This window comes from Triturus cristatus, chromosome 9 (genome assembly GCF_964204655.1).
Source record: "Triturus cristatus chromosome 9, aTriCri1.1, whole genome shotgun sequence".
In the NCBI taxonomy this organism is placed as follows: Eukaryota; Metazoa; Chordata; class Amphibia; order Caudata; family Salamandridae; genus Triturus; species Triturus cristatus.
The window spans coordinates 1,040,519,089-1,040,544,126 of record NC_140592.1 but is presented as its reverse complement, the minus strand read 5'-3'; the positions used below and the strand labels follow the sequence as shown (position 1 = coordinate 1,040,544,126).

Genomic DNA, 25,038 nt, shown 5'->3' with positions numbered 1-25,038 from the left:
GTCGAAACGTTGACGTGTATGAAAATCAAACGTCCTAGTCCAACTGAACTTGAAATTTATTGACCAAGTTCTTATGTTTAGCTAGGACGGTCTCGCAAGACGATAACGTTGATGTAATCAATTGTGTTTATATGTAAACCATTTTTTGTTGATTCAAGTGTATTGTGGTTCATGTATATAATTGTTTGTGCCTACGTATTGTAATTTAATTGTGTCTTTATGTACAATAACCTATAAATAGTCTCTTGTGTGTTTATACGTCATGCCTTGCACAATTTAATAAATATGAATTATTCACATTTCATTATGTGAGATTGGTTTGTTGTACGTGATGAGTCTGGAGAATTAATTTGGTTTTTATTTCATTAAATGCAAATTCCCCACTGGTGGGTATCAAATAAAGCTTTTTTGAAAACCTAGCAGCAGAACCATTGTTCGCTTACTGTAACTATCCCCAGGCTCTTTGCGTAACTGGGTTACCCCATTGATATTAATGGCCTCTGCAAATAATGTTTTATTTAATTATATTTTGATTAGTTAATAAGATGAGCTTGCCCCCCCCCCCCCCCCAAAAAAAATATATACACGAAACTGCTAAGCTCCTCGAACCTCCGCTTTCAAACCACAGCAGCGGCGAACAAAGGAGAACGGACCCCGATTGCTGGCAGGAAGATTTTATTCTTGTCCTTCGCTTAGTGACGCGTTTCGGGCACAGCCGTACCCTTGATCACACACTCCTAGCAGGCTGCCAATATATTTTAAATAAGCCACGTGAGTTTCACTTCCTGTGTCACAAGATCATGGGCAACAGACTAGTAAGGAAGACAGATATCGTGTAATCAACAATACAACCATCTTAACTTTCCTGCAAACTTAAATAATTTGTTAAATTGTTTGTATATTATTACTGTATAAATACAGAGGAAACAAACCACATACATTAATGCAATTGTCCAAAATTAGACAATAAGTTTAAAGCAAATACATAAATAAATATATTTACATGTAAACACGGGTACTGGCTAAAAAAGTGAACCATAATAAAAACACTGTTAATAAATAGGATAAAATATCACTAATAAAACAGTATCATCATGGTGCCGCATAGTCCAGCTATGAACCAGCGGAGGTCTAGCATAGCAGCATAAATGCTGGTAATAATGTAGTTTAGGCCTAGTTGTTGTTATGTATCTATATGCTAGTCTGAACTAATGAAAAAAGTGCCAATAAACTATGTGCAAATACAGTGAATAATCTCCTTTCCTCAAATTCATCTCTTTGGGAAAACGGACTGTCCAATGTGAGTGAAACATCTAAAAAATCCCTACACTTATAAAAAGTTGGGACATGTGCAAAAAAAGCAAAAGCAGCAGAGGTTCACTAATGAATAATGGACACTAGCAAAGAATATGTGTATAAGAAACCCATTGAATATTCTAGAAAACAAGGTAGTTCAACTCCAGTACAAGGAGGGAATAGATGTCTGAAAAAATTATTCTATGTACATATATACAAGTGTGTGTATATATATATATATATATATATATATATATATATATATATATATATATATATATATATATATATATATATATATAATAAATATACATTTATAAATATTTTAAAATATTATTCAGAGAGGTGGCTGTAAGACATCACTATCCTGCACAAGTGTAAAAAGTGTACAAAATGTAAAAAGTGTACAGAATGCAGAAAGTGTACAAAATGTGTATAACGTTAAAGAAATGTGTACAGATGACAGATCTCCAGTTTGGTCGAAATAGTAGTACAGTATGAATCACCACATATTTCTATAAGAAATTGTGTAAATCTTCTGTTGTGTTGAGGCCGTGTGGTGTTCTACTATCCAATTCAAGAATAATGCGCGATTCTAGTTGTCTAAGTTTCTTTTCTTTGTTGCCACCCCTTCTTAGGGGGGGAATCGCATTAATTACATAGTAAGAGAGGCAATTAAGATCGTTGTTGTGTTCTCGTTTGAAATGCCGGGCTACAGGGTATGATGGATCATTATTAACTATAGCCCGGATATGCTGCAATATTCTGACGTGCACCTGCAGCTTAGTACTTCCCACGTAACGTAAGCCACAGGTGCACGACAGAACATATACAGCATACTCAGTGCGGCAGCTATAATTTCCTTGAATGGTATGTTTCTCTTCTGAGAATGGAGTGGTGTAATGCGTAGTGTTTACACCAAACTTGCACGCACGACACGAAGAACACTTGAAAAAACCTTTCCTTGGTTTGAGCCACGTACCAGTGATACCAATCTCTGGGCAGCTCTTTACTACTTGGCTCCTCATAGATTTGGCTCTTCTGAAAGTGATAGTAGGAGTGTCGGGGAGACGTGGTCCAAGAACCCCATCCGTAAGTACAATAGGCCAATTTTTCTTGATAATAGATTTGATTTTTCTCTCCTGTCTACTGTATGTTGTAATTAGCCTAGGGCACGAGTCAACCTCATTTTCCTCAGTGGTTATGACTGTCTTGTGAAACAAGGTATCTCTAGGTCTGTCTTGGGACTTGACTAGGGCACGGTTCAGAATTTTGTCGCTGTACCCTCTTTGTCTAAGTCTGTGTAACACATCATTGGTACATTTGTCAAATTGTTCAACCGTACTGCAGATACGTTTAATTCGCAGTATTTCGCCAAATGGAATGCTCTCTATTAAGTGCTTGGGATGGCTGCTATTAGCATGTAAGGTGCTGTTCCCTGATGTGGGCTTTCTAAATAAAGTTGTTTCAATTTTGTCATTTTCAATCAACACTCTGACATCTAAAAACTCAATAGTGGATGTACTGATATGCGAGGTAAAGTGCAAATTCATGTAGTTATGATTAATAGTTGAAATAAAATCAATTGCACTTTCCTCATCACCTCTCCAAATCAGAAACACATCATCTATAAAGCGTAGCCAATGCACTACATGGTTGTTGACAATTTCTCGATGTTGTTTGTTTAAGACCTGTTCCTCCCACCAGCCAACGTGTAAACAAGCGTAGCTGGGGGAGAAACAGGATCCCATCGCCACGCCTCTTTGTTGTTTAAAACATCATTCCCAAACAAAAAAAAGTTATTGTTGAGACACCAGTTAATTAGATTCATTAGCATTTTGTTGTGAAGAAAAAATTCCCCACCCCTGGAGTCAAGAAAATATTTAACAGCATTGAGCCCATCGATGTGATTGATGCTAGTGTATAGCGACTCAATGTCTAAGGCTATTAATAGAAAATTTGTCTCCCACGAAATGTCCTTGATCTTATTAAGGAAATCCCCAGTGTCTTTTATATAGCTTGGAAGTTTTCTCACAAAATCTTGTAGGAAGAAGTCTATGTACTGGGAAATGTGTTCACTGACACTGTTAATGGCCGAGATGATTGGTCTTCCTGGTACTGGTTGGGTAGATTTATGCACTTTTGGAATCAGGTATAATGTAGGTAATACCGGGAAGTCAATGTCCAAAAATTTATATTCAGATGCTGAAATCAGACCCTCCCTTTTGTATTGTAGCAGTTGTTTGCGTAGTGATTCTTTGGCATGGTTGTACTCTTTGAGATTGGATTTCACGTAGCATTCCTGATTGTTAAGTTGTCTCCTTGCTTCAGTGATATACTCCCTTTTGGGCCAGAGTACAATGTTGCCACCTTTGTCAGATGCATTAATGATGATTTCATTATTGTTGCCCAATTTGGTCATAAGTCGGTCATATTGATTGTTCATGAAAGATACTTTCTTTGATTTCTTCTTAGACTGAATATATAGTTTTTTGATATCGTCTATTACACGATCGTGAAATATGTCCACAGAATCTTTAGGCATCATAGGAATGAAGGTGCTTTTCGGTTTGAACGGACTGATACCAGCCCCTATTTGAGTGATTCCTGCATTGTGTAATTTGGTCTGGGTACTGATACCATCTTCTGGTGCAGGTGGTGTTGTGAATTCCTCATTGCTTAATTCTTGCATGTTAAGCAGAGTTGCCATGTCAACCGCTTGTAGTCCAGTATGGCTTCCGGGAGGAATGTCGTGCGTTGTGCGGCACTTGTCCAAACCAGTTTTCACCGTAAAGAATTTTTTTAATTTGAGTTTACGGATGAAACAAAAAATATCAATCCTGGTATTGGCATAATTAAAAGAACTCTCTGGGCAGAAGCTAAGTCCTACAGATAGAAGCTGTTTCTCAGCTGTAGAGAGTTCAACATTGGACAAATTGATTATGGTTTGTTCCGTCATCGCCTCTTTCTCTGCCATTGTTGTTTTTTCTTTTGTGTTGTTTTTCCGGCACTTACGTCTTGCTTTTCTTCTGGCATTTCTTTTCCTTCGTTTGGTTGCTTGTTCGGATTCCTCGGTCTCAACGTGTGGCGCCTGTCGATGACTAAAAAATCAATCTCTTCTCCCAGACTTAAAACACCTCCTTCCATGTTATTGGTCAGAATATCTCCTTCCGAACCAGAATCACTAGTAAGGGATTCGCCATCTGTCCCTGAGGCTTCACAATCTTTATTGATATCCATATGGGAGGATTGAGGAATCTTGCCAACACGTCTATCCTCAAAGCGTAGTTTTTTTGCGTGTTCAAACTTTCTCGCAAACGTGTAGATTTGTCCCTGTTGGTAATCCATTAAATCACGGGCAAATTTGAACACTTTGCGTTTTTTAATTTTGTCCTCGTGTTTCAATAGTCTTGCAGCAATTTATGATCTGGTTTTTGTGATGTACTCCTTTAATTCAGATTTGGCCAAATCCTCATTGATTTGCTCTATATCTTTGAGCAATTTTTGTCTGTCTATGGCTTCATATTTGATCAGAATTTTTACAAGATTCATGGAGGCGATCAGATTGCTCTCACCCCATTCCTTGAGCATCTCCGGGTTGGGCTCCTCAAAACTAGGTGCCAATAGAATTCTGAGTCCACGCGGGACTCTGCCTGCTTCCTCATACTTGGTCAGGGATTTGTGCTCCCACCATTTGGTAGTCTCACTCCTCATTTTTTTCTCCAGGGTTTTCAATAAACCTTTAACATCTTTGTCAGCGTCCACAGCATTGTCGTTCAAGTTACGTGTGCCTGTGTTAACAATTGGCAGATTTCCAAACAATGCATCAGCTGCTGCTTCACGTTCTCTGTCTGTATCAGCAGACATGCTTTCCAGTGAAGGTAATTATACAAAGTGGTTGGCGTCCGCCGTCCACGTACCAACTGCCGTTAAATGAATTACCTCCCCACCTGCGCACCAATGCCGAGTAACTCACCCACAGGAACCGCGTAATGGCGCGTCCTCCGACCCGTCTTTCGCCGTACCGTGGTTGGTGTCAACAATGTCAGCTGCTGCAGGGGGCCGCCGTCAATTATTCCTCTCCGGAATATATATATATATATAGCATCTCAAATTAAAATCCAGTGGTATGAGCTGCAATCCTTTTCTAGGAACAAGATTTAATTATGATCCACATAATCTGTTACATATCTCGTGTTCATATTTTAACGCCCCCCCCCCACAACAATAGTATCTATATCTGTGTAAAACACAAGTGATTCCATGAGAATAGCTATTCAGCTAGTCGCTGCACCACACTCCCTTTAAGTTAGTCTGTCATTCCTCCCAATTTATGTCAGTGCCACCATTTCTGCTGCTGTTAATTTTATCATGTCTGCCACGAAAACACACAGTAGCGGCTGATGGGTGTGTCCCCTCCCAACTCCCAATATATCTCAAGCTTGAGCTGTGTCCCAAAGTATCGGAGCCACCTGTAGGCGGGTAATGGGAGTCTCGACAAGGCCATCGACTCCTCTACATCCTTCTCAGATCGGTCTTAATAGCTCCCCACAAATTCCTTTGAACATATTAGTTTTAATATAGCTTAATGTAATTTGACAAATAAAAGATGTATCAACTAAAGTCTTTGAGTGCTGTCTACCTTGTGACCAAAGGTAATGGCCTCAATCAAGGCACTCAAACATGCAGGGATTGCAGTTACAACAAAACTCAAGTAACAAGCAAGACCTTTGCTTTCATGATAAATTAAATGCATGGTACGCTCAAGGGCTAAACTGGCCTTACCTTCGTGCCGTGAGGGGTATGGCTTGCTAGCACCAGCACAGGCCGTGAGGGAAACGGCCAACACGCTCACAATCTCGCCGTGAGGGAAACGGCAGAACACCATCTCCCAGCAGCCCCAGCGCTAGTGACGCTACACTTGCGCCCAGGGGCAGGACAAAAGGCTCAGCCACCTCCCCAGCGCGGGACGCGCTCGGTCAATACCCGGGCCCGTATGTGCCCGTCCAGAGCTGATTAAGGCTGGGCTGGGCCCCCTCTCTTGGCCCTACCCCTTCCGATCCCTTTCTTTAAGAAGCCTGGACGGTACATCACCTCTTGGCTGTAACTACCCGAGCTAAGGAAAATCAGGAAGGGGGCAGCCACGACTACAGCGAGGCGAATTCTGGGTAAGTGACTACTGTCTTTATTTAGCCGCACCTGTCATTAACTTTGACTGTTTGGCTCCCCTTGCCTAGTACTTTGGCATACTAGCGTGGTGGGACACCTATCTGCTTAATCAAGTGATAACTATAGTGCTCCTCTCACTGCACATACCTAAAATTGCTGGTGTGGGGAAGCAGACAACACTTGCCATATGTCACTCACCCCTGCGGCTTATACCGCCCTCATTAACACAGACCTCCATCGATAGAATGCTTTAAAGGGCCATTGGCGTTGTGGCTAATGAAATTGAAATCACTGAACGCAGACCATCACTGACCCCAGACCTTCCACAGTTTACCACCAGTACGGATTTTATTAATACACAATCTGTCCCTGACCAAACCTCTGAAACAACAAACCCGATCCTGACCTCAGGGTTGGACACAGTTTCGACCCCGAAAGTGGCCACTAGAAGGAGGGGAGCCACTAAAGGCTCTGACAAGCTAATCAACTAAAGGCAACCCATCAAGACGACTAGAAAAAACCCCAATGATGGTTCACCAGAGTGCACAGGCGATAGGCCTTTCTCGATCATGCCGGAAGGGGAACCCCAGCCCACAGATGTGCAACCACCAGCATGGGTAGCCAACATGCTGGAATCCTTGCGAGGCCAAATCCGGGGTATCATGAGAGAAGAACTGGCCAAGTTATCCCCCCGATTGGATCAAATTTTAACCACTTGTACTTGTACTGCAGGACAAGCGCATGGGCCCTCTATAATGCCAAGAGAGCCCAGAAAAGCGACTAAAGTCTCCACTGAACCTGGAATAACGGAGATTAGAGAGAAGTCTACCACCTCTAGTGGGGCCCCAACTGCTACTCTGGAAGCCCAAAGTGATCAGTCAAAGAAGGGCTGTTAGCTAAGGGACAGTGTACATGACAATGAGGGCACTTCTGAAGCATCCTCTGACAGAGGGGGGATGAAGAGACTGAGAAGCAGGGACGGAACGGACCTCCCAACAATAAATTTGCCACCAGCCTCAACACCCTGTCATTTTTCTCACTGGAGTTCCACCTCTCAACGAAGGACGGAAGGAAACCCACCTTGAGCTAAAGAATAAATGCCTATACCTGTTTGCTAAGCAAAACCAAAGGAAATGATGGACGGAGTTGGTGGTAAATAACGAATCCCCACACCCACCACACACTCCCCCTACATCTAATTTCATGATTCGGTATTTACCGAATCGGTAAATTTACCGAATCGGTAATATTACCGATTCGGTAATTTTACCGATTCGGTAAATACCGAATCATGAAATTCTCCCCCTACATCTCAAAAGCCAAAATACCGGTCGGTAACGGTATAATTACCGAAAATCGGCCGTTACCGACCGGTATTTGGCTTCCTAAATGAGGCCCTTAGTATCTGGCACCGATATACATCAGCATTGTCCAACCTATTCACATGGAAACAGGGAAGAAATCGTCAATGCAGCATGGGGGCCAGACACCATACTCACTTTAGACTCCCCAAATGAGCTTCAGGTAAAAATCTTAGATTATCCAGAGTCATCAGAAACTTTAGACCACTCAACCACCAACACACAGGGGCACACTATAGCCACTAACAGCACAGTAAACGATCGCAAGATTGTATCTTGGAACGTGGCTGGTATCAAAACAAGCTCGTCTGCCCTGATTGGTGGTGTTTTATAGAAATGTGCGATATCTGCCTGTTCCAGGAAACCTGGTTAGTGGAGAAACCAATTCGTAAGGGTTTTGCCACATTTCATATACCGGCTGTAACTAAGGGATGAGGTAGGCCATCGGGTGGGCTATGCACGTGGATTGGGAGTCATCTTGGATGTAGGATTGCCTTAATGCCGCATAGCTCCCCAGACATACTGTGCCTTATACTAACGTTCAAATCAGAACTGACAATTGCCCTAATCAACGTATACTCAAGGCCGATTAGGACTGGTCAGGAGTCGGCAACCTTGGAACATCTAGACAACCTATTAGCTAGCCTTCCGAACAAAGCACTGGTATTACTGGGTGAACTCTCACAGAGAATATGATTTGTGGGGCTCAAATCAGCAAATCTAACCTTAAAATGACACAAACCAGAGGTGGCCTGGCCAAGTTCTTTAGGGAAACATCCCAGAAACCAGTGAGCCCGTTTATGGAGATGTACAAAACCCAGGCCAGGAGTGCAGCCCTATATGGGTCGGAAATCTGAGGGCACTCCAACCTTAGGCCCCTGGTTACCACCTTGAACAAATTCCTTAGACAACTATTGAATCTACCGACCAGCTCCCCCCTGGTTCCACTGCGTATGGACCTAGGGGTGAGATCCATTTCTGAGGAAATTGGCTGCAGGCCATTACTATTCTGGTGGCGCCTCTGGGCTACATCGGAGCTTCAAGAATACAGATTAGAGTTATTGGAAATTCTGAGACATCATGGCTCAGGAAAGTTGCCATGGTTTAGATTTGTCGGGGAGGGCCTCCATGAAATAGGCCTTAGGGATAACCCTGATACAGCGTGCCTGAGTACACTACGCAAGTTATTAATCTCCTGCTACTGGCACAGCCTATCCGCAAAAACTCAGACAATCTGCTCATGGCTCCCTCTCATCACTCTTCTTGGAAGTCAAAGACACTTGCAGGCTGGAGCCATGCCTGGGTACAATCCGCCCGGCACTAGCCAGGAAAATTATATGTGCAGTTTCGGCACGGTTGCCTCCCCCTGCGTGTGTTCACATGTAAATGGGCAGGGGGTAATTTAAGTAGATGTGCAGCCTGTAATATGTGTGATGAGTCTGAACTCCATGTGTTCTTTTCTTGTCCAGGATATCGCACAGCAAAACAGAGATGGTTAGTCCAGATATGTAAAAATTAAGGCACCAACCACTGTATTGATGCCTTTAGAATCCTAAAATACAATACAGATTCTCATATAGTCTTTTCGGTCTCACGCTTTTTAAATTTCATGTGGTATGCTAGGCGAAATTTCTTTAACATGCAAAATTAAGGTCTTGATTGTTGTTGGTTTTTTTTTTTATTGCCTTTCAACTTAAAACGCATTATATCAGATGAATTGTTTTATCTTCTTTTTTTAAAGTATTTTAATTATTTTAACTTGTTTGTATATGCTTGAGCTTGCTCTTTTATGGTGAATAACCGAAATAAAGAAATATTGCAAATGCATGGTTGTATGGTAGAATTTTCTTTATTATCTACATGTGGTATGGCGCCTTTCTAAAGGGAAGCACGTCAGCATCCGTACTTATAATGCAGTCAGGCCTCTCTCTAACAAACAGTTTAATATTTTATGAAGTTGGCCTATAATGAGATACCCAGTTCTGAATTTACTGGTACTTTTTCCATCTTTCTGTGACAGTGAACTTGGTTGCTGCTCACACTGCTGTATGCCTTGGGGCCTCTTTAAACGGTTGGTTTCATTGGTAAATTCAGTAGTGCAGGTATTTAGCAGTTTGTGTATTGAGTGATGAAGGACTGCCCCATTTTGAAATTAAAAAATTGAGGTAAGAGGTGTGGTGCAGCGGCCAGAGCGGCTGACTTTGAAGTGCAGGGCTTCCAGTTCGATCCCTGACGGCAGCTCAGCATCATGTTACTCTGGGCAAAAGTTCACAAAATATCCCCGACGGCCCTCAGCGCCTGGATACCCTTGCGGGTGATTAAGTCTTACTTTACAAATGTGGAATTATCATTATTACTTTAAAATAACAGTTAGAAAAAAGACAGTGTACTTGTGATGGGTGCACACTGCCTACTATTAATAAGCTGCTTGATAAACTATCTTGTCAAAGATGAACTGCCATATACGTCGACCACATAAGTCAATTTGAAGGTCGATAAAAGCAAAACACATATGTAATGGTTTTAGGCATTTTAAAAGGGCGAGAAATACGAATTTGACAATGTCACTCCACAACCACTATAAATATTGAACCTGAAAGTAGACCACGTAGGTGTACTTTCTGGCGAAAGGTGCAAGTATTCAGTTACTAAATGTGACTCCTGTGTACTTGTCTGTAGCAGCGACCATGAATGAAAAATCGGCAAATTGATTGTCTTTAAGGAGCCGACGGCCATTGAAATTTCCAGGCATTGTTTAGATAATCTTTTCTGTCTTTAGGATTCCAAACAAGAGAAGCGGCGGAAGAACACTCGTCGCGTCAGCTTTGCTGAGCCTATAAAGTGAGTGTGTATGTGTGCTAAAAGTTGAGTGATTTCTTTAGATAAGCTGCTACTTTTCACTGATTGCCATGAAAACCCAGTAATCCAACACTGGAAAATCAAGTTGACTTACTTGCTCATCTTCTGGTTGCCCCATGCAAACTAAAGGGAGTCCATTACCACTTTGCATCTAGGTGTAAATCTACTCTTCAGCTATCCTCAACTGTAGTGTTCTTACTGTCCATATGGGTGTGTGATGCATATGTTTCAAAGACACACATGTCAATACTTTACAATATTTTTCTTTTTTAAACTCTCCCTGATGATGCCTCGACTGGTGTTTTTTATTTTTTTTATTTTGGTTTTTACTCCTTACTGTACAACAAAGAGGTTTCTTCACATCATTGATAAGAAAGAGCCCTGAGATACTACCTTAGAATGAAAGAAAAGGCAGTCCGAAGCCCTGTCAAATTATTGTTCACTCTTGATGAATCTGGAAGGTTTGGCTACCTACAAACAATCCATAGTCATTTTGACATGCTATCAAAAGGCTAACAAACTCCTGATGGGTAAACATAAATGTTGTATTAGAGGAAAAGAAGCCACCTCTGTTTTAAAGGAAAAGAACAGTTTTTGAAGTTTGTAGGTTGACAACGAGGAGATAAGTTCAATATTTACCATACATTACTACCTGGATCCCAACTCCAGGGCGGACACCCAAGTGGGGTCAAATTCTTCTTTTTGGAAACTGTTTCATTTATTTTGCTCATTTGTTTTTCTACATTTTTCTGGCTTCTCCTCAACCTTCTATGAGGGGTGCACTTGCAGGTATATTCTGAGGAATAGCAGTTATGATGGAGAAAGTAAAGTTACTTTTTTGTAGTCCTAGATCTCCATCTTTTTGGGATCTTGGCTGAATTCATAAATGGCCACCCACCCACTAAAGTCAGAAAATGGGAAGGGGAATTAGCTTGAATTCATCTGAAAATGCTAACCTTTTAGATGTCGGATGAGAAAAGCTGTAAAATGGATGTCCAATGTCCGAAACACTTGTTGAAGACAATTGGTGGAAGCAGACTTGTGCATAGGAAAATATAGTAATGCATAAAATGCATATAAAGGGCGAGTAGGCCTCTAGAGTCAACCAACAAATGTTCAATATTATACACAGCCTCTCTAACACAATCTCTTATATACATAGCCTCTCTAACACAATCTCTCTCTCACACTCTCACTCTCTCCTGCCTCTCCAACACTAGGAATATATCGGTACCAACTGTCCAAATAACCTGTAGATCCAAATGTTGCTGCAGGAACGATGTGCAAACCTCCAGACACCTTCCATATTGAGAGTACCAAACACAGAGTTTAAGACACTGCTCGGTGCTGATGGCAAAGGGGGTTGTGATTTGACAGCAGGCACAGCAGAGACATAATTTTGTAAGTTGCACTGCTTGTCTCGTTAGGTGAAGTTTCTCTGATTTTCTGTAAACCTCATGGATGACATCGATGTTCTGTTTTTTAATGATAAATTGAACACCAGACTTCTCTTACTCTCTTACATCTGCTTAAAAAAACATGCAGTTTATTTATTTTCATAGATTTCACATAAATAGAAATATTCGACGGAAAAAGGACCTACACAATATTTGCTCTGACACAAAAGGTTCTAGGCAATTTGCATAACTTTATACTTTTTTTTTTTAACTTGTCTTTATTAATGACATTGCACAGTATCACATTGCAGATCTGTCATATACATGCTACAGCACATTGTTGATATAACCATTAAGAACCATTTATTACTTGACACATCATAGGACTGTCAGCATATTACATGCAATGGTAATTTTTTTTTTTAACTTATAACCGTTGACTGTGTTAAAAAACCTCTTCATACCCAGCGGGTCAATGTACATAGCAATGCTCATCATTATTATTGATTAGAGAAAAAGTAAATTAAATGAGCCAAAAAACAAACTACTAAACAAGAGAAACCTTTGGCAGCGACTGGCGGCAGCGCCCAACCCATGTATGGAGAGTATAAAACAGTCTGCATAGCTTTATACTTAAAGTAGAATACTAATCGCAGCATTGGCTGAGCGGGTGCTCAAATGGAGCATGTTGTATCAAATGCTGTGCTGTATCCACCTCTGAAAATCTGCTTTACATGTCTTGTTCTGGCCCTGTTTTTCAAAATTACTCATAATGCATACAAGAGGGAACACTGTAATTTGCTATGTTCTACATACTTTCTTCTGTATCCACAGTGGCGTTTTCCTTTAGCCGTGTTCACCATGTGGTGCCACAGCCAAAAGTTGTTTTTTGTGGAATATAGTACTCTATAAAACCTGTAAGTAAGGTAATAGTACTTTTGGTTTATTTTAGGGCTGTTGCAGCTGAACTACAGACAAATGTTGATGGACAAATTAATGGTTCTGGTACGTAGAGTTTTAATTAATCTTTATGGAACACATTGAGGCTGTAGAAAACCTTTCTTGCCTATGCTGGAATGTAAGAGCGGTCGGTTTGCTATTGTTCTGATGGGGACCTTGAGTGCACTGCCTGCAGAAGGAATGTGATCTCTCTTCTCTGTAATGATGCAGTAAGCTGCCTGACTGTGGAAGCCCAGAAGCCTTTGTAATGTCATTAATCAGAGGTTCCATGCTCCTTGCATTTGATCTAATACTCTACATCATGCTTGTTTCTCCACCATTCTGTAAAACATGTATAAGTTTATTTCTTTATTTCGTCCGGTATAATCTGGCTCATTGAGGACCAGATTTCTGTAAAAGGCTGGCTCCGAAGAAGACCTCTACCCTACACTATACGTTCTAAACCACCTATACCACCTAGGGTACATTTGGTTTAGTTGTGAGGTCCTTAATTGATCCCATATGAATATACCATCTCTTGGCACTGTGCGCCTCCATTCCAGCTGCATGCAGGATACCTGTAGACTGCTATGGCACCTGAAATGCCATTTAGTTTTGTTCTTTAAATGTGTTAAATGAACTTTTCATGCTCCTCGTCTATATTTTTTGGTAATATTGTGAAGTCAAGCAGTAACCTTATATGTGCCTGACTGAAGCTACCTTTGATTTCCCCACAGTAAAATCTTTCACCTTAATTTTATGTTTAGGCAGTTCCGAAGAGTAAATTCCCTGAAGTTCAGAATAAATATTGAGGGATGGCTTTGATATAGTGGTATACCAGCTACAAGCTATTCAAGTTCTCGGTTGATATTCCTAGCATAGGTGAAGGTACCACTATTTTTTCTTTATTTTACCACTTTATTTAAAGCTTTTGCATATAACATTAGGTTACATTTGAATACACACAGTTGTCTAATTGAGGAATGTAATGACAATACAAGTTCCGTTTGGTAAAGGTACCACTAGTTCATCCCAGGATGTAACTAGGGAGAATCTGAACGTTTTATTCCCCCACCTCTCAAATACCCAGAAAAACACTGAATGGGTCTCTCTCTTTTTCCCTATATAAAATATCTGTTCATTGACAAGAGCTTCTCTCGATGGACTGTGGACCCAAATGGCACATATGCTGTTTGTCAACAAAAGGAGCCTTGTCAGGTCCATGCTTGTGTGCTGAATCTCAAGGTTTTTCATCCACGCATTTGGTCTTCTGTAATCAACAGCACATATCCTACCTCTTAGATATCCTGTATGAGGTGATCTTGAGGTGAACTGATAACTTAAACTTGAAACATCAGTATTCTCATAATTTCCCAGAATGTGAGGATTAAGTTGAGATCAAAGAAAGAACATGATCAAACACAGTGGAGCGGAACCTTAATAAGCCAATCCTGTGTTTGAACAAAAGATATCTTTTCTGACAAATGGGTCTATTAGATCATTCACTGGGATTGACCATTGGTTTTTTTTCCCCAAGAAAATGTACTGTCTCGCCAATAGTGTGCAATTGCAAAATTTACCAATTAAGATGCTGATTGTACCAGTAAGGTCTTCTATAAGTGCATAGTTCATCATATGAAGAACTGTACTCAAGACAAAATACCTTTCTGTGAAGTAATTGGTGTCTGCTCAGCCCAAATGCAAAACGGAAAGCTGTTTAGTAATTCTGGTGCCTCAACGTATACAGTGACAGACCCAGAACCCCAAGCATTCGCTTAGATGCTCCCGAAAGACGTTACCAGTCATTTGATTTTAAAGCATAGACTGTAACCATGACCTACCACAGGAATTTCATGGCTCAGATACTTTTTTTTTTTTTAATTTTCAAAACACCTTTATTGAAAATGTTGCACAGTACATCAATGTAATGTTAACCATCAATCCGATGCAGTGATGATGCTCTTGTATCTTACACCTTCCCGTACAAATTTGTTGTATAGTATCAACATACCCCCTCAATTAACTACCGTTTACAAAAATCCCACCCAGCTTTATGTAGGACGGCATATTATTATATTGTACAAATAGCAACACACTTCTCCGTATACAAGGTCATAAGTGTACACAATATGGAGATATCACTAACACCTCTTAGGCTTAGAAGGCAATAGGGCATTCTGCGGCAATGGCGGGTAAACCAGTTCCCACACGCCCCCGATCCAGTAACTTTACTCATTTGCCACTCTCCCACTGCAATACGATAGTGCATCGGATTCTTCCTGTGAGGACCGTGATCGGGTTCTAGGTCTTTCTTCCTTCCCGGTTCCCTCTCCTTCACCCCCCCCCCCCCCCCCCCCCCCTCCCAGTCCACCTCTTGGTCTGCCTCTTGTCTGAGAAGATAGGCGGTCAGTGGTTCCCAGATATCTTTCGGTGCGATTTTATGGGTAATAATTCAGCGTAGTAATGCACGTTGTCCTGCCAAGTGGACATAGTATGTATCCATGCCTTGAACTTGGGAGCACGGCCCCGTACCCATTTGCATGCTACCGGACGTTTCGCTAGGAACAAACCCATTGCCAAGTATTTTTTGTGTACTGTGTTTATGTCCTGGGTTAGCCCTAGGAGAACCGTGAGCGTGTTCGGTGATATCTGAACACCTATCATAGTGGACATTCCGTCGAAAACCTGCGTCCAGTAGTTTGCCACCTGGGGGCAACACCACGCCAAATGTATGAAATCTGCTCCTTCCCTCCCACACCTTGCACAATTGTCATTTTCTCGCAGGAGGAGTTTGTGTAGCTTATTCGTGGTATGGTATAATTGGTGTAGAAATTTCAAATGGTTGAGTAGTAGCCTACTGTTGGCTGTGACCGCCTCCGTCTGCCTGCAACTGAGTTCCCATTGCTCATCTGTCAGTGGTACATCTAGGTCTTTATCCCATTCCTGTCTGGCCCGTGGATTCTGGGAAGGTGGCGCGTTGTGTACATGTTTATACAATAGTGACGTGACATGTCGGGGGGGCGGGGTATCCGCTTGTAGTAGGGCATGTAGAGGTGCGAGTATATCTGGTTCTTTGGGAAATGCAGGGGTTGCTGCTTTTATGCTTTGTCTGAGTCGGATATACAGGAATGTGTCCATAGTTATGGATGCGTGCACGCCGAAGAATTGTTCCTTGGAGTGGAATTGTCCCCCGATATAAAGATCCCCCCAGGTGTTGTAGTGCAGTCCGTCAAGCATTCTGCGACATATCCCCTCATATGTAACCTGCAATAAGGGATTACGTAGTAGGATCATCTTAGGGGAGTAAATCATGGGGGCCTCTAACCTGCGTGCAATCCGCCTCCATGCAGCGATAGTACAGTCCACAGTGGACGGGTCACGTTCCCGTTCCTTCACTGTAGTGAATAGGTAACCTTCTGGAGGCGTCGGGGACATATACCCATCCTCCACCGCCAGATGAGGCATTAAGGGAGGCGGGTGGAAACAAACTGCAAAATGTGCCTGCGCACAATAGTAGTAGTACTCAACGTTGGGAACGTCATATCCTCCCTGGTGGTACGGCCGCATTTCAATATAGTGAGGTTGAGCCGTGCCTGTTTCCCACCCCATATGAGTATTGTGAGTTGTGTCTTAAGTGTGTTAAAGAAAAATCTCCCGGGATGATACGGTATGTTGATACAGAGGTACAGAAATTTTGGCAATCGAATCATCTTAATAAGGGATATCCTCCCTGCCACTGAAAGTGGTAATCGTATCCACTTGGTAATATTGTCTGTTATCCTGTCAATAGCCGCGCCGTAATTCGCGCACATCAGTGCTTCCTTATCCCTGGTAATGTGTATACCCAAGTATTTTAATTCGTCACTCTCCCAAACCAGGGGGTAATTCAATTGGTGTGGTAGGGTTTTGTTTGTGAGGGGAAATACTGCGGACTTAGCCCAATTTATTTGTATACCAGAGATGGCTCCGAAATTGGTTATCTCCCGTAACACCGGATTACGGTTCTCTTGGGGCTTTTTGATATACAGAGTCATATCGTCCGCATAAAGGGAGATAAGTAATTGTCTAGCGGGATACATCAGTGCCCTCTCATTGTGATGTTGCCGTAGCTTTGCTGCCAGAGGTTCAATTGCCAAAGCGAATAAAATTTGGGATAGCAGACATCCCGGTCTCGTGCCCCTGGATATAGTAAAGTTGGAGGACCTGGCACCATTTAACAGTACTGTAGCTATCGGTTGTGTATATAGCAGTTTTACCCAGTTTAACAAGGTAAAGGGCATCCCCATAGAACCCAGAGTTCCCAGCAGGTAATCCCACTCCACTGAATCAAACGCCTTGGTGGCGTCGAGGAAGACCGCCACCGTCGAGCAATTGAGGTCTATGTCTTGTAGTACTGGTAAAAGTGTTCTGAGATTGTGAGATGTGGCTCGGTTTGGGATAAACCCCGCCTAGTCCGGCAACAGCAGTCGTTCCATCAGTAGACTGAGTCAGATCGCCAAGACCTTTGCTAGAATTTTAGTATCACAATTCAGCAAGGAGAGGGGTCGGTACGACTCACATGGTAGTGGGGTTTTACTGGGTTTCAATAGCGAGGTTATTTGAGCCTCCCGCATAGTTCTCGGTAGGCTTACCTCCTCTAACGCCGCATAAAACGCCTCTTTCAGGATGGGAGCCAAGATTGGTGCATAGATTTGATAGAATTCTATTGGCAGGCCGTCTGATCCCGGGGCTCGCCCTGATTTCATGTGAATTATTGCTTCAGTAATTTCGTCCACCTCCAAGTCCAAATTCAAAAATGTTCTTTGGTTATCCCCCAACCAGGCCAATGCCGTGTCTTCAATGTTTTGTGGCATATCAAGCGGGGTGCCCCTTTGGGAAGTATAGGGTGTATTATAGTAGTCCATGAACGTGTTCAGTTGATCTGAGAGGTTTCTATATGTAGTGCTCTGTGCGTCTTGTATCTCCGTTATGTAGTTAGAGAACTTGGGGGGTGTAATCATGTTTGTTAAAACCTTCCCAGGGCGGTCTCCCTCACCATAAACCCGTGCCATATATGGTTTCCCTCAAAAATTGCATTCCCTGTCCGAAATCTCCTCGTATTCTGTACACTATCGTTCATGCTTGCGTTAAGATCACTTTCTAGTGCCTTAATTTCCCCTTCCAGTCTGTGCAGGTCTCCACGCAGAGTTTTGAGTATATCCCCACCCTTGGAAATGCACCACCCCCTAGCTGTGACCTTAAATACCTCCCAAACAGTTGTGAGGCTGGAGACCGACTTCACATTCCACTCAAAGAATTCCTGAATTTCTTGTTCTATTTCCGGTCTAAAAACGATATCTTGAAGGTGCAGGGGGTTTAGGCGTCAGTTATTGTATGGGGTTTGGTTTTTATCGGGCATGTAACTCCATTACCACGGGGGAGTGGTCTGAATATGTGCGGGCTAGATGGGTTACGTGTACCAGCCAATGTGCCATCCAGATTTTATGATCAGGTAGTCAAGTTGAGCCCATGTCGAGTGGACCGCAGAGTGGTGCATGCCCTCCCGCTGTGTAGGGTGTTTATACCTCCATGTGTCGAGTAAATAGTTGGTGTCTATTATGTCTGTTAGTGTTCGTTGCGAGGTCATGAAGTGCATTGGGGAAACTCAAGACCTATCCATCTGGGGGTGCACCACCGTGTTAAAATCTCCCCCCCCCAAATAACATAAGTAGTACCTATCGTTTGGATTTTGCTCCATAGTGGGAGAAGAGCATGTGGGTCGTCGGTGTTGGGACCGTAATAGTTTGCAAATGTCACGTCATATGAATTAAGCCTTCCCCAGACCAGACAGAACCTCCTGTTAGTATCCATGTCTGACCCGCTGGGCACATACTTCACTTCTCTCTTGATTAGGATGGCTACTCCCCGAGAGTACCCGGAGTACGATGAAAAATAGCGATATGAGGCCCATTTCGCAGCCAACTGAGGTGTAGCCTCCGAATTCAAGTGTGTTTCTTTCAGTAGTGCAATGTGATGACTATCTAAGTAGCGAAGTATCTGCCTCTTTTTCCTAGGGTTATTCAGACCCTGTATATTCCATGATATCACTTTTAGGTTATTAATATCACATGTGGTGTCCACCATTCCTTCTCTTATTGTGAATGCAACTGAGCCATATACCGTTACTGCTAGCTAACTGGGTAGATAACATTTCGCCAAAATTAGAACACCCTCCCACTTTGGCTTCCCCAACTCGCCGGGCATATGTACCCTCCCTACCAATAAGAAACTTCAGTCAAACAATTACTTTCCCTCCTTGTAGGAGATTTGGGGGTTCGCCCTAGTGGGAAAGTCACTAGGGGCTCACGACTTGCCCGCTCTCCTCCACTATTGCACCCACCTGCTACTCCGCTGCAACGGCGGGTAGCCATAGCGGGATGGAGCCGAGTGTTCGGGCGGAACAGATTACAATGCTTTAATAGCTTCAATACTTCACCAATTGAGAACACTTCTTCGGAGTCAGATCGCCAATGATGACCACGTGTGCGTCAGTAAAAGTTGTGCACTTCAGCCTGGGTTTGATAGGGGAGACTGGGACCTGGAGAATCCGTGTGTCCCCGTCTCCATAGATGCCGCTCGGCGATTTAGTTTGAGGTAGTCCTCCGCTTGTTGTGGGTTTTGAAAATAATGCTGTCTCCCCTGGTGCGTTATCTTCAGTTTCGCCGGTACATCGTAGCGTACGGGATCGATTGCGCTTGCAATTTTTTCTTCACGGCGGCGAATTTTCGCCTTGCACTGTTTGTATAAAGTCTGGGAAGAACGCCAATGTGGTGTTTTCATAGTGGACCCGTTTCTTCTCACGAGCAAGGCGCAAGACCGTATCCCTATCTCGGTAGTTTAAGAAGCGTGCTATCACAGGACGTGGCTGTGCTCCAGGGGGTGGACGGGCAGCTAGGGATCTGTGCGCCCGCTCCACCGTGAGATGGGCAGAGAAGGGGTCTCTTCCAAACAGATCCACAACCAGTTTCTCAATGAAGTCTTCCATGCGGCCCGTATTGGTTGATTCCGCCAAGCCTAGGATACGCACATTGTTACTCCTGGAACGGGCTTCTAAGTCCTCATTCTTATCTGCAATTATTTTTAGCAGTTTATCCATCTGCGAAATATGGTCTCTGTTTGACGTGGCGCCATCCTCCAGTTCAGACACCCTAGTTTCTGCGTCTTTAATTCGTTGTCCATGTTGGTCTAATTTATTAACTACTGAGTCCATGTTCATTGTGTCTATTTTCTCGGCTATGGTTGTAAGGTTCTGTTTCATGCCGAGTAGTAGCGTCTTCCAGTCCTCCTCCTGATTGTCCGCAGTATCCGAGTCTGTGTGATCCGCTGAGTTAGACCTGGGTGTTTTGCGCGTTTCAAATGGTAGTTTTGTCTGCTTGGTATCCATGCGCCCCATGGTGATTCCTGGTGAGCCACCTGTAAGCGTAGGGCAAGTATGCACAGCGTTCCTTCGATCTCCAATTGTCGATGTGTGCCCTGAGGCTGTCTTAACCGGCACTTTCTGCACAGAGGTCTGTGTGTGCGCTCGCCAGGGTAGTGCAGGTATATGATGCGGGTGACTCACTGTCCCCGCCGTCCCCACAGTTAGACTGTTGAGCTGTCTGATCCTTTGCTACTCCAGGCTTCGGTCTGTCCGTCTCCATTTGCACCGTTGAGTACAATGGTGTTGTGCCCGCTCTGTTTGCGTAACGGTGGCAATATAGGGCAGTTCACCCCAATGGAAATAGCCCGTATTGCTGGGATCACCTGCTAAATACAGTTCAGCCTTACCGGGTTTCCAGGGTCCCCAGAAGATAACTGGCATTTGCTATATGAACCTGTTGCTGCCAGGAGTGCCACGTTATTGTCTGCAGCTGTCGGTCGACAATATCGGAGGGAGTATGTGTTCCCCTCCGCACAGCTTAAAATGGCCGCTCGTCGGCACTCGCTTCACGTGTTCTCAAGATTACGAATTTCTGTTAAGCTCTTATTGGGGTTGCAGACATGAGTCTATTCGGGGGCCGAGTCGCACAGTTATAGTTATTTCAATTTGTCAGACAGTGCCTGCAATTACGTGATCGCCCGCAGTCCTATGCTGCGTCCCTCAGCTAAGATGGCGGCTGACCCGCTCGGCAACTTTGGTAATAACTGTTCAGGGGACAGCGCATCCGAGCTTTGGTGAGTGCTTCTGATTCGTCCCCCCAATCCCTGCAGTAGCAAGGGGGATTCTTAGTGCGCGCCTTCATTGCTATCTGGTCAGCTCCCATGTCAGCGCTCCGCTAACAGTTTGCCCACTCAATTATTTAGTGCGCTATTACGGCTCGGCGTTGTTCCAGTGGAGCTCTCTTTGGATCGGGTGTTACCTGGCGCGGTCTCCTTAGTTAGTATCCGCTTCGTAGGCACTCACCTCGGGAGGTTGCAGCAATATGTCAGCAGCTGTGCAGAATGGCGAGTCACCGCCTCTCCTCCGCCTGCAGGGCCCACGCGCCCGTGGACTTTCCTGATTGCCGCAGCCGCCTTCCTGCACCAGCCTTAGTAGTAGCCGTCCGCATGAAGTTTCACCGGGCTCTCGTTTCGCAGCTATCTGCTCCCTCCATCAAGAGATTACACCGCTGGGGTCAGTGGTGGTTCCGGTCTTCTGTGGTGTGCATAGATGACCTTCGGTAGAGCCTAGGATGGGGTTGAAGGATGTTTTTCCGCTCGTCGGGGCAGGAGCCTCATTGGCGTGCGGCCATCTTGACGCGCGCCACCTAGCGCCCCGTGGCGCAGACACTTATCATAGATGCTTGGGTGGAACAGCTTCTGCACATTTTAAAATGAGCAGACATAAAAACTGAATTTGTGTAATCCAATAGTTTAGAAAAGTAAAAACCATAATATGTTAAATCCATTTGTGAAATAGCAAAGTACTTTTGCACTTAGATTTTTGATTTGGTTGCAAAAGAGTGCACCTTTGAAATCCTTTATAGGCATGCTTCTCTACTTAATAAATTGCTTCCTCTAGAAGACTGTCACTTGTAGCATCTGCGTATTATCTAGCGCTTTTGTTTGCGCTACAATGAATTGGCTCTCTGATCTCTCCGTTTTTTTGCCCAAGGTGTTATCTGATTCTTCATGCTATGCTAAACCACTGATTTAACTTTACAATCTTCTATCAGATCTTAATGGTAGAGGTCCCAAATTCTGAACTGCTATAAAAAGGACTGGCAATCAGATGATCTTTAAAAGAGATTTACAGCTGTATCCGAGCATGGAAAAGATTGGAGGCTTCTCATGGTACTTTGGTGATACTATAAGTGTTTGAAATTAGCATAGCGTACAAGCTTGTTGGTGTTGCTTGTTAGTTGGTGAGGATTTTCACTTTCTGAAAATGTCAAAGCTCATTATTCTAATAGCAGAGCCACAATAATTGAATGCTTCCAGAGCATGTACATAGTGTAAAGAATGACAAACTACAACCTGATTACATTTTCTCTGAAATTAAAGTAAGCCTTTGTTCGAACTTTTAGATCAGGTCATTTATGCACAACGTAGCTCTGTTGTGATCCATCATAAATGTTCAATATGAGCAATGAGGTCAGTATTTTTCCACTCAATGTTACTGTTCTATTATGTTCGAGGCATGTGGGCTGCTGAATTCATATGTGTGCATAGATCGCCGCCTAGTGTTGGGTCCGGATGTTTGCACGTTGTTGTCCTGGAAGAGTCTTCGAAGTATCCTGGGATAGGTGACTCCTCCCCTGGACTACAGTGCGCATGGGCATCCTCTCCATCCTCAGATTGTTTTTTTCCGCCATTGGGTTCGGATGTGCTTATCTTGACTCAAGTTAGGAAAAACTTTTTACAGGCCAAAAGGCCTTTAGTTCGCGTCGGTACTGTTCCCGATCGGTATCGATAGTTATTTGTTAGTTTACTAACTTCCAGAAACCAACTTTTTCGCATCATACCCGACCATCGACCTCACATCGACGATGGAATCGAGGACGCCCTTCAAGCGGTGCCCTGTATGCAATGCGAAATATCCCCATGTCGACGTCCACCCGGTGTGCAACAAATGCCTTTCACCGGATCACGACGAGTCCACATGTATAGCCTGTGCCCGATTCCGATCCAAGAAGACTCTCTGGAATCGTCGAGCAGCGAGGCTCGAAGCGCAGCAAGCGGCACCGGCCCCGACTGACCTCTTCAACGCCGAGGACGAAGATGTGCAAGACGTGGAGAACCTACCCCCCAGCCCTGCTTCCGAACACGACTCCGGATCGGAAGACGTCGAAGAACAACTCTTCCACAGAGACGAAGCCGACACCGAGGTAGGGGACTACAATGAGGCCTTAGGGGCCGAAGAGAGTAGCTCCGGTGACGAGCAAGGCCTACCCGAACAGACTTTGGATATCCCAGTGCGTCAGTCTGTGGCTCCGGTCGAGGGATCGCCTTCGGGCCTTACCCAAGACCTATCCCGCATCCATTCGGCCCCGCCCTCTGGCCCGGCCTCTGACATTAAGCGGCAGCCTATACTACCCAAAACGGCTGGTTTCCCTTCACCGAAACCGAAAGCCGTCTCGGTTCAGCAGAAACCGAAACTGAAAGTCACACTGGTCGGATCGAAGCCCACCACGCCTTCGGCGCCAGCCAAACCCGTCGGCACCGACCGCACCAAAAGGGACTTCGGTGCCGAGCTTGCAGCAGCCGACGTCAGCGCCGACGCACGGAAAAAGACCATCGGTACCGCCAAGCCGCCTCAGCTCCCGGCACCGAAACAATTGGCTCCGACCACAAAGGTCAAAATGGCTGCTGGATCTCACACCACTTCCAAAACAGCACCAAAGGCACAATCATCGACGCCGTCGACAGCTACTACCTCTCCTCGACTCGATGACCCCGTGGCACCGAAGACGTCCACGCCTGCCTCAACGGAACCGGTCGGCGCCAAAGAACCGTTGGCGTTCCAGGTGCGGCAAGTTTCAGCATCCTTGCAACGCATCAAAGATAAGGCGGCCCTCCAGGACACATGAAGCTCCGAGCCGAAAAAGGCCCAAAAAGCTTCTCCGGCACCGGCCAACATCACTTTTGGCCTGCCACCATCCACGGCGCCAAAACTGTTCGAAATCAGAACACGTGTCACCCACACCAGGATCACACCTGCAGAACACTCTCCTACGGAGACGTCGCCTTCACACATCATCGATGCCGCAACAGGCAGAATGATGCTTCACAAGAGGAGGATAACTTCTGAGCCAGCTTTGGACTCCTACCGGATCCCACTAAAGAAAAAGCTGCCAGTGGATTCGGAGCCTCTCCATGCCTCTTACCAAGATCCACAGTCCTTCTCTCCGACACACTCCGACACAGACGTTTTGGAGGACTACATGGGTGACCACGTCCCCTACCCCGGAGATATGGACCCTCAAGGCCAACAGGACCCTGACCAAGCTTGGGATGACCCTGTAGACTCTGGTGCACCTATGGATACACAGGACCCGCAACTCTATGGAGCAAAAACGTCTCCCACAGAGGAAACTGCCGCATTCAACGCCCTCATTGAACGTGCTGCGGCCAATCATGGTGTTCAACTCCACTCTGACACCATCGAGGATGATTTTCTCATGGACACTTTCGCATCCTCAGAAAAACATGTTAAAACTCTACCCATGTTGAAAGATGTCCTCAAACCAGCAAAGGACATTTTCAAAGAACCCACCAGGGCCAGAGTAATAAACCCCAGAATCGACAAAAAATATAGGTCAGCGCCTGGGGATCCTACCTATATTAGAGGACAGTTGCCTCTAGATTCCATAGTAGTCGCGAATGCTCGTAAACGGGCGCACTCGCAGACTGGGGATGCCCCTCCCCCGGACAAAGAGTCCAAGGTGTTAGAGACCTCCGGCAAACGGGTTGCGGCCCAAGCAGCTAACATATGGCGTATTGCCAATACTCAAGCGCTCCTGGCTCGCTACGACCGAGCGCATTATGACACACTAGAAACATTACTACAACATCTCCCT

The 25,038-nt window shown here is 44.3% G+C and overlaps 1 protein-coding gene across 1 annotated transcript in view; it reads left to right on the top strand.

Moving 5' to 3' along the window:
* Nucleotides 1–25,038, top strand: part of KNL1 (kinetochore scaffold 1) — a 598,022-nt gene that overhangs the window by 79,372 nt on the left and 493,612 nt on the right. The window contains exons 5-6 of the mRNA XM_085626857.1: nt 10,606–10,667; nt 13,035–13,087. Of these exons, the coding sequence (XP_085482983.1) occupies nt 10,606–10,667; nt 13,035–13,087 (115 nt within the window). The remainder of the gene's footprint in view (nt 1–10,605; nt 10,668–13,034; nt 13,088–25,038) is intronic.